Source organism: Cicer arietinum, chromosome 7 (assembly GCF_000331145.2).
Source record: "Cicer arietinum cultivar CDC Frontier isolate Library 1 chromosome 7, Cicar.CDCFrontier_v2.0, whole genome shotgun sequence".
Lineage (NCBI taxonomy): Eukaryota > Viridiplantae > Streptophyta > Magnoliopsida > Fabales > Fabaceae > Cicer > Cicer arietinum.
In genome coordinates, this window is record NC_021166.2 from 8,533,492 (window position 1) to 8,543,672 (window position 10,181).

Here is a 10,181-nt window from a genome sequence, read left to right on the forward strand (position 1 = left end):
AATTTATATATAGAAGAAATATTTGTCTCTAATTAATTAGCTAAATTTATTATTTTTTATGACTTTTAAATAAAAATAAAAATAATTATAATATATTAATTTCAAATGTATTATAAAAACCATACATAGTCAAATGTTTGTCAAAAAATATTTAGTTAAAATTAATATTTTTTTAATATCGTCAACATAAAAAATAAAAACAATTATAATGCATTAACTATAATATTTCTACATTGTTAATTTAGAAGTGAGTGAGTAAATACATTTATAGTATATATAATCCTATATTGGCTAAATGTTTGTGATTAATCAAAATTAATATTTTTTTATATCTTCTAAATAAAAAAAATATTATCATATATTAATTATAATTTATTTTAAAAATCATATAAGAGTAAAACACTTTTTTTTTTGTTTTTTATAGAACTAAAATCAAATTTATTTAAATTAAATTAAATTAAATTAAATTTAAAATCGTTAATTCAGTTAAAATTTAAAAAGCACAACAAAATCCCATATAAGTGTAAAAGAAATCCCCTCAATAAATTTAAAAAAATTAGATGATTATACTCTGCACCCTCACATCTAAACTTCAAAATACGTGAAAAAGATAATTTTATATTTTTAATCATTTATAATAAGTTTTAAAATTGATAGTTTGAGAAGTTTTAAACTTTCTAAATAATAATTAGATTTCAAAAATTTGAAAAGTTTTAAAAATTTTCAAATAAGAAGTGCACTTCACAAATTTGGAAAGTTTTGAAAGTTTACAAATTTATAAAACTTTGAAAATTTTTAAATATGGAAAGTTTCGAAAGTTTTCTATTTAAAAAATTTTGAATTGTTTGAAATTTTTCAAAAATTTTAAATTTCCAAAAGTTATTATTTAAATTTTTTTAAATAATCTTAAAAAATGAAGTAGAAAAATAAAAAATTTAAAAAATTAAAAGTTTTATAAATAATTAAAAAAACAAAATTATATTTTTATTTGTGATAAATTTAAATGCGTGGTGGTGCTGAATAGAATCCTAGTAAAATTTATAATATGAGAGTTATAAAAAACGTTATCCTTCGGTGAAAAAAAAAATGTAGTGGGAGAATGTGAAAGTGCACGTGTGGAAGATCCGGTAATATTTTGTTTGGGATGATGAGTCATAGTTACGTGGATCACTTTCTAAACTGCAACAAACAAAGAAAGGAAACTATCAACCCTCTAAAATAGGTAGAGAGATATTAGGATCTGTTCATTTAATATAAATCCATTTCCACTGAAGAGTGAGTAATGAGTGAGTGATCATTGGAGCCAGTGTTTTAGTTTACAAACACAAATCCAATCTATCATGTTCAACCTTTTCCTTACCAGAGCTTCCAGGCTTTCATCTCTTACCAAACACAATGCTCTTCCTTCTTTCAGTCTTTACCGGTATTTCATTCTCTTTTTTTTTCCCTTCAATTGACAGATATCTCTAATTATTTAATTTCTGTTTTACATTCCATACTCTGATGATCTGAAATAGCCACAATTGAACTTTTATTCCTTCAATGATTGTTACGCACGCATGTGACAGATCGTGAGATCGCACGATTTCAAAGCGATATCCGTCATTCACCGCTGCGGCGCGATCAGGAAGATCGTCAAGTCGTAGATTCGAGGTTCATCGGTCGGGTCCGCAACCCGGTTTATTGAGAACGATGCTTCGCATAACAAAACCCTAATAATAGTTAATGTGATTTAAAAAATTCAGACATACCATAATACTAATAATAGTAGCAACAATCAAATTATAATAAAAGGAAATATATTATGCTATTATTTTTTAATCAATAAGTATAAAATGATTTTATCAGTAAAATAGTGTCAAATGTTTTTTTTTATTTTTTTAAAAACAAAATATTTGTGTATTGCTTTTAGATGCTGGAAGCATGGAATTTCTGTTCAGATGTGTTTAGATTGGTGATATTTTTAGTTTTTTTTTACTCAATCTCAGTTTTATGTTTAAGACTATAAGAGCTTGTAATTTATGATTAAATTAATAATAAATTTTTTATGTTAAGGTTATATTTTTTAATTATGGTATACTTTTGTCTCATGGGATCTTATGGATCTCGAGTTTGACAACCATGCTTCAAATAACCAACTTACCTTGATGATCCACTTAGGCATATTTAATTAAAAAACATTAAAATTCCCAATATTCCTAATTCCTAATAGTTGAAGGTTGAGATTCAAATGTACATATTACTTTATTATATATTTATAATAACATAGTTTATACTTTATTTCATTAGTGTATTTTTAAAGAGTTTAAAGGGCAATGATACCATAATACTTTGCCATGTCTGCTCAATCATGTAATTGCATTTTGAAATTATGAAATGATGAAGTAATAGTGGAAGGGGCTAGACTTCCACAACATGGTGAACCCGGGTTTGAATATCCGCTAAGAGAGGTACCCACATTTAGTGCACACATAGAATAGGATTATCATCGGTGGAGGGAATCTATGGGAAATAAAAAAAAAGTATTTCATAAAAAAGTCTCAATGTGCAGTTTGAGTGCTAAGTTCTTTTTTTTATAATTTGCCTTGCAGGGATGTCCATTCAATACCACTTGCCACAGTAGAAGCAGAAGAGATATCTGGTGCAAGGCCTGCTGAAGTTTTGAACTTGGGTAGGCACTACTGCAACCATTGTTGTTTCTGTTCTTATGAATTTTGTAACATTTTGAATGATTTTGATGAATAAATATTTTGAGAAGGTTTTTTTTTTTGGCAGAGAACATCATAAAAATTAACTCAGTTCATTTTTCTATTTCTATTTTACTGTGATTCTGTCTGGAAGGAATCAAACTTACTATTCAACCAAGAGCAGTTTGCTAAATGTTAAGTTTATAGAAAGACACTGTAATATGATGGAAAAGGAAAAATTATCCCCATAATACTATTTCTTCTTTTATTCATCAATCAAAATCTGAATGGTACCAAGTGTTACTGTAAATTCTGTATGATGTAGTTTTCAATAAATTTAACTTCAATCAAACTTCTTGTGCAATGCTACGCCGACCATCACTCAGAATGTATTGCCTTCACTTTCAGTACAGGGCAAATGGAGTGGATCATCAAACTGGAATACAATTGTGGATCCTTTAAATGGAGAGCCATTTATTAAAGTCGCTGAAGTTGATGAAGCAGGTGTTCAGGTCCGTTCCTTGAAATATATTCCTTTTGTTGTGCGAGAAAAAAAAATGCTGTTTAGTAAAAACTCAACATAATATATTCTTTTATTACTTCCTTAATCTTCAATTTCAATTTGAAGGCTATAAATGAGTTGGTTGAAATTCAATTGTTGATTTAAGGCAGAGATGCTGACTAAAATTTTGCATTTGTTTGACATATCAGCCTTTTGTAGAAAGCTTGACCAGCTGTCCCAAACATGGTTTACACAATCCTTTTAAGGCACCAGAGAGGTACGTGCAGATTATCCATCTTCCTTCTTCAATTTCGTTATACAAACATATTTTTTTTTGGATTAATGATTGCCATTTAGGTAAAAAACAAAAAATTGATGGGAACCTCATTTATCACTAAAAAACTGAGTTGAAATGGAAATGTGAGTATATCTTCAGATGGTTGGCTTGCAACTTTGCAAGGTGTCAATGGAAGTGCTAATTCTTTTGAGATGTTTTTCCATATTTCATGACTAAACAAGAATAAAGAAACTTTTCTCTGTTACAAATCTGTCATTTTCACTTTGAGGATAATACAATATGAATTCTCGCTTTCTTACTTTGGCCATCTTTTTGAAGTCTAAGGTATTTTTTTATTGTAATTCTTATGCAGATATCTTATGTATGGAGACATATCTGCTAAGGCAGCTCACATGCTATCACTTCCTAAGGTATTTCTAACAAAATATTTCTTCTTGCATGTAACTTTATTGAGTTTGATGATATTGTCTGGTCCATGCAGCTGCCTCCATTTAGTAGGAAAAGACTTTGGGTGTTACTTATATATTATTTTAGGACAGTAGGAGTTATTTACCATCACTGTTTTTCTCTTATTTAATCGGAAACTTTACTTAATCTACTCTGTACAAACCTCAGGTTTCAGATTTCTTTACAAGGCTAATACAGAGAGTTTCTCCAAAGAGTTATCAGCAGGCTTATGCGGAAGTTTATGTGACACAGAAGTTTCTAGAGAATTTCTGTGGAGATCAGGTATGTGTCATTCTCTGATAGGAAATGATAGAAGAACCTAAATTGGTATTTCATTTAATTGATAGTTACCCTTGATTGGGATAACATTATCTCACCTAGTTTTCGTGTGATGTTTTAAAGTTCTTATCATTTCTTTGGCAATTTCCTCTTTGTCCTTTCTTCATTTCAACAAATCTTTGGCAGGTTCGCTTCCTGGCTAGATCTTTTGCAGTACCTGGAAATCATCTCGGGCAGCAAAGTCATGGCTTTCGTTGGCCATATGGTCCGGTAAGATTAGTGGTGCCATGTGGATTCTTCAGAGTTATTCAATGAATGCCTGTGTCTGATTTATGAACTGAATCTTTAGATTTTTTCGCACACTATAAATGTTCACCTTCCCATCCTTGTGTATTGTAATATCAATGGTGAATGTTTGTTCTGCAGGTGGCAATTGTTACTCCTTTTAATTTTCCCCTAGAGATTCCAGTCCTTCAATTAATGGGTGCACTTTATATGGGCAACAAGCCAGTCCTTAAAGTTGATAGCAAGGTAACTTTTGGCTCTAATTTGAGGACTTTTATGACATTACATCTAATACAAAACTGATACAGAACGGCTATCTTCTAGACTACTTAATATGTTGACTGCTATTATTGTAGTAAAAATAATTTTGATGTAATGGATTTATCTTCTTTGGTATGGGGGAGATTATGCATTTTCCTGCTATTGCTATTAGGCATCCTTATTTTGCTTTTCTTCTGTTGAAGTTTGGAAGTAATAATATTATTTGCTTTTAAAATTAGAATCTTTCTGCAGTTTAATTTTGAACCATTGACTCAAATTGTTGTAGGTGAGCATTGTTATGGAGCAAATGTTGCGCCTTCTTCATTCCTGTGGCTTACCTGTAGAAGATGTGGACTTCATAAATTGTGATGGAAAGACAATGAACAAGCTGCTGCTAGAGGTTGGCTGTTTGATACCTTTTTTTCTCTCATTCAATCGTTGATTTTGCAGAGCAAATATTATTTCTGAAAGATTACAAGTTTACTTTAAGATCTTATTTCATAATGATCTCAATTTTCAACTCATATTGACGGTCCTCATTTTGTAATATATATTGTCTTTTGAGCTTTATTTTGTAATTATCATATATCTATATCTGTATGTGGCTACATATTACTTTTATAATATGATAATCATGTTGGACCATAAAGTAATATTATATTTACAGGCAAATCCAAGAATGACCCTTTTCACCGGTAGTTCAAGAGTGGCAGAGAAGTTGGCTGTTGATTTGAAGGGTCGTGTTAAATTGGAAGATGCTGGATTTGACTGGAAAATATTGGGCCCTGATGTCCATCAGGTTTCTTACTATTTTTTGTGGATTCCAGAATGACACTGACTTCGTTTTCAGCTGTTTAATATTTTCTGTATTATTTCTTGATTGTAGGAAGATTACATTGCATGGGTATGTGACCAGGATGCATATGCATGCAGCGGTCAGAAGTGCTCAGCACAATCATTGTTATTTATGCATGAGGTCAGTCACCTCAGCTATTTTTCGTGCTTTATTCATGGTTGAATGTCCTCAAGAACTAGAGCATAGTTGTAACTTTGATATACCTTATGCACCGTGCCTTTACTAACGTCAGGGTTTTAATTTCCCTTGTTCAGAACTGGTCCAAGACTTCCTTGATATCTAAGATGAAAGATCTTGCTGAGAGAAGAAAGCTAGCAGATTTGACAATTGGCCCAGTCCTTACTGTAAGTATTATGTTTTTGATAATGTTGGTGGACTTTGAACCCTTGTACATCCAAAACTGGAGTATTTTATTATAAACCATTTCTTCCTGTAGTGAACTTGGCAGAATAATGATCTGCTTTATTTTATGCTACTAGACTTCATTTGAAATTCTTAATTTTGTTTTCTCATATGTTGCAGTTTACAACTGAATCATTGCTAGAGCACAAAAATAAGTTACTTGAGATACCGGGATCAAAGCTGCTCTTTGGGGGTCAGCCTTTGGAGGATCATTCGATTCCGCAAATTTATGGTGCTATTAAACCAACTGCAGTTTATGTTCCACTTGAGGAAATTGTGAAGGATAAGAATTATGAGCTTGTGACAAAAGAAATATTTGGACCTTTTCAGGTGTGGAAGAGGAGACTCAAGAACATGAAAAACAAAGCTGTTCTGATGCCTTTATTTTTAAAATATAATGTCAGCTTGTTTTTTTGCAAGATAAATAATTTTAATTTTTATTTGCAGGTTGTTACTGACTACACAAGCAATCAACTACCAATTGTATTGGATGTTTTGGAAAAAATGCATGCACATTTAACTGCCGCCGTAGTTTCAAACGATCCTTTATTTTTACAAGTAAGATTTTTATCACTTAAATTTATTTGGGTATGTGTTATGTCTCACTTAATGTTAGTAGGACCCCTATCTTATCTTGTTTTCTTGCACATTTAGGCCTTGAAAATATTAAATACTTTGGCGTTTTCATATTTCACTCCAAAAACAAAGTTGCCGCTTTTAGGATGTTAGACTTGATATTGATCATTCACCAAATAAAAAAGGACTTGATACTGGAAATATACGTTTAAAACTATATTTGACATGCAATATTACTTCTCTATATCATTTTTGTGGTGACTTTTTAATGTTCAGCCCCTCTTAAATTGAACTGACTAACCAACATGCTACCTGTTCCTTGAGCAATAAAATACATGGACGGGGTTATCTTTTGAAATATTTGTGGCTTTATGATTTATCAATCTGACATGATCATTTTTGGGTTAATATAAATTTGCAGGAAGTAATTGGGAAATCAGTAAATGGCACTACTTATGCAGGTCTAAGAGCAAGAACAACTGGAGCTCCACAAAACCACTGGTAAGTGGATGGTATTTTTCAAGTGATTTACTTGTTTGGAACCATAAAAAATAATATTGACGAGTCAATTAATCAAAAACAATGTATTTATGCAGGTTTGGACCTGCTGGTGACCCAAGGGGTGCAGGAATTGGAACTCCAGAGGCAATAAAACTTGTATGGTCTTGCCATAGAGAAATAATTTATGATTATGGACCAGTATCAAATGATTGGGAAATTCCTGCGTCATCATGAAAGGTCCTATGTAAGAGACTAAGAAGTTAGATGGCGAATTAGTATGTATGTCCCTAACAGTTTTAGATTTTAGAATAAATTTTAGGGATCTCGGGTTTTCATTAGTAGTAGAAAATGAGGTAGTATTATTCCCTTCGCTATTGTATGCTCAAGAGTAAACTTTAGTAAATTGAGTTTTGATTAGCTTTAATTATCCTTTTGTGTACAAGTCTAGCTATCATGATAACAACGGAAGCAATTTTTTACAAGCATGCATTAATGAAAATATTTGATAGACGTTCATACACCCACCCACTATGCATCTTGAAAGAGACAGAAATAATCAATTAGTTAATGCTGAACAGATTAACAATAAAGAATGTTTCAAAGAAAAAAAAGAATGTTTGAAAAAAGCAAGGGCCCGGTAGTTCCAATGATTTTTTTACTACTTTTGAAATTATTGTTTTTAAAAATGCATTTTTTATAGGTTGTCTTTCATTTTATCTCTATTATATTTGTTCACTACATGAATTTTCGATCTTCTTATTTGTAATTTAAAATAAATATTTATATTTAAGAAAATAAAAATGGAAAATATATTTTGGGTGGAGTTTTTAGAGAGCAGGGGCAAATAAAACTATTGAGAGGAGGGACGACCAGATTGCCTAGAGAGGATGGTGGCGCTTAACTCTTGCACTTCATCTAGTGAGGATATTTTAGCATCTACATGGTGGTGGCTTGTGCTTTGATGGACACTTCACCTTTGCTTCTAACATTTACCAGTGGTGGATACATTGAATCAATCTTAACGAACATATTCAACTCTTATCCTTCCTCATTGCTCAATCTTCGATCTTCTAAAATTTAACTTTCTCTGTTATGAGAATTAACTCATAAACACAAAAATACGTAATCCACAACAAAAATAAATTCCACCAACTTTCAAGAACCAATTGGGGTAACAACAAATAGAATCAGTAAAAGTCCACAAAAAATGTCTAAATTATAATATATAAAATATCTCAAAATAAAGATAGAAGAGAGTCTCAAGTCTCAAGATGATGCAAAAATCGTGCGAACAATGAGCCAAAACAAGAACATATAGAAAAGCTTACAAGTAAATCAAAAGATGAAAAATATTTAAATTAGTAGTAGTAGTGAGAACATGATTTCTCGCTATTCATACATTTTTTTGTCGACCGGTTGAAAACGAAGAGATGCATGTTGCGAATCTGTTGCTCAAAAATCAACCTTATCCAACAATGAACACTATTTTACTAAGACTGATTTGAGAAAATTGGGAGTAACTTTTATCTCTTCCTTCTCTTTTTCTTCTTCTTGTGGTTGGTCTATCACAATACCTAATATGACTCATCTATACTTAAATAAGTAAGACACTTAAGGAGCTAAAATATTTGTGTCTTTCTCCACATAAGAAAGAATTCCAATACTCAACACTTTGATGCATATCAATAACCTATTTTGGAATTGCGATTTGTATTGACTCATGCCTACAAAGCTCACATCCATAAGCAACCCACATGTAGTTGTAATTAAGTAACCACATTGAAAACAATCTATACTTGAAATTTAACTATATCGTACTCATTGGTTATGAGACTAAATGCACTTCTTGATAAACAAACTCATGCAATTGATCAAGTATTTATCACTTATTTTGTTTGAATGATTTCTTCATCTTAGTATGTTGTGTTAGAAGCATATTATCCACAATGTCTGAGACTAAATAGTCAACGTTTCCAAACATCTATTACGTGTATCACACTATGTTGGTATCTCATGTACTATTTTATAACATACCATATTATTCAATTTGGAATGTGCAAATTCAACCCTATTAACAATTAACAAGTCACTGAACAACAAAATGGTAATAGATACCAATGCCTAGTATCTGTGTTGTTGTTTTGTTTGCTAAGTGCATTACTCGACCGAACAATACTATAACAAATTTTTATAAGGATTTAAACAAATATTTTTCATATAATCACAAAAAATAGGAAAAGGGGAACATATGTGGTAAAAAAACTAAGAACCGCTTTATATATGAGAAGGATTAGTAACATCATCTCATACTTACAGTCATTCCAAATTTCCTTTCGACGTGGGAAAAACTTACATTGAACATTGACATTTTTACTTATGTGAAATGGGCAGAAAGAGACCTCTTAATCACCCGTGAGTTATATATATAATATATATATAGTTTTAGTTTAAGCAGGGTTGCAAATACTCCAGTAAGGTTCCAAATCCAATCCAAGTGCATCGCTGAAGATTAGAAGAATCTCCACAATGGATCGTCAATGGCGTCCAAATCCCAATCCCATCCAATACCAAAACAATCTCTGCCCTAATTGCTTTATCCAACACTTTCCCTTTTGCCCCTCCCCCCCCCCTCCCCCCCCCCCTAATTGGCCGCCACCACCCCCACCACCACCACCACAACTCTCAAGTCTCAAGATGATGCAAAAATCGTGCGAACAATGAGCCAAAACAAGAACATATAGAAAAGCTTACAAGTAAATCAAAAGATGAAAAATATTTAAATTAGTAGTAGTAGTGAGAACATGATTTCTCGCTATTCATACATTTTTTTGTCGACCGGTTGAAAACGAAGAGATGCATGTTGCGAATCTGTTGCTCAAAAATCAACCTTATCCAACAATGAACACTATTTTACTAAGACTGATTTGAGAAAATTGGGAGTAACTTTTATCTCTTCCTTCTCTTTTTCTTCTTCTTGTGGTTGGTCTATCACAATACCTAATATGACTCATCTATACTTAAATAAGTAAGACACTTAAGGAGCTAAAATATTTGTGTCTTTCTCCACATAAGAAAGAATTCCAATAC

General features: G+C 31.5%; 1 protein-coding gene across 1 annotated transcript; it reads left to right on the forward strand.

The window, feature by feature from the left end:
- Window positions 1-1,168: 1,168 nt before the first annotated feature.
- On the forward strand, window positions 1,169-7,521 carry LOC101490107 (delta-1-pyrroline-5-carboxylate dehydrogenase 12A1, mitochondrial). The gene is made up of 16 exons (XM_004508712.4): window positions 1,169-1,423; window positions 2,592-2,671; window positions 3,096-3,199; window positions 3,399-3,466; window positions 3,840-3,897; window positions 4,103-4,216; window positions 4,400-4,483; window positions 4,640-4,744; window positions 5,046-5,159; window positions 5,427-5,558; window positions 5,646-5,735; window positions 5,870-5,959; window positions 6,138-6,347; window positions 6,465-6,575; window positions 7,015-7,094; window positions 7,190-7,521. Exons 1-16 carry the CDS (start codon window positions 1,341-1,343, stop codon window positions 7,326-7,328), a joined length of 1,662 nt encoding a protein of 553 aa, XP_004508769.1. The 5' UTR covers window positions 1,169-1,340; the 3' UTR covers window positions 7,329-7,521.
- Window positions 7,522-10,181: the final 2,660 nt, after the last annotated feature.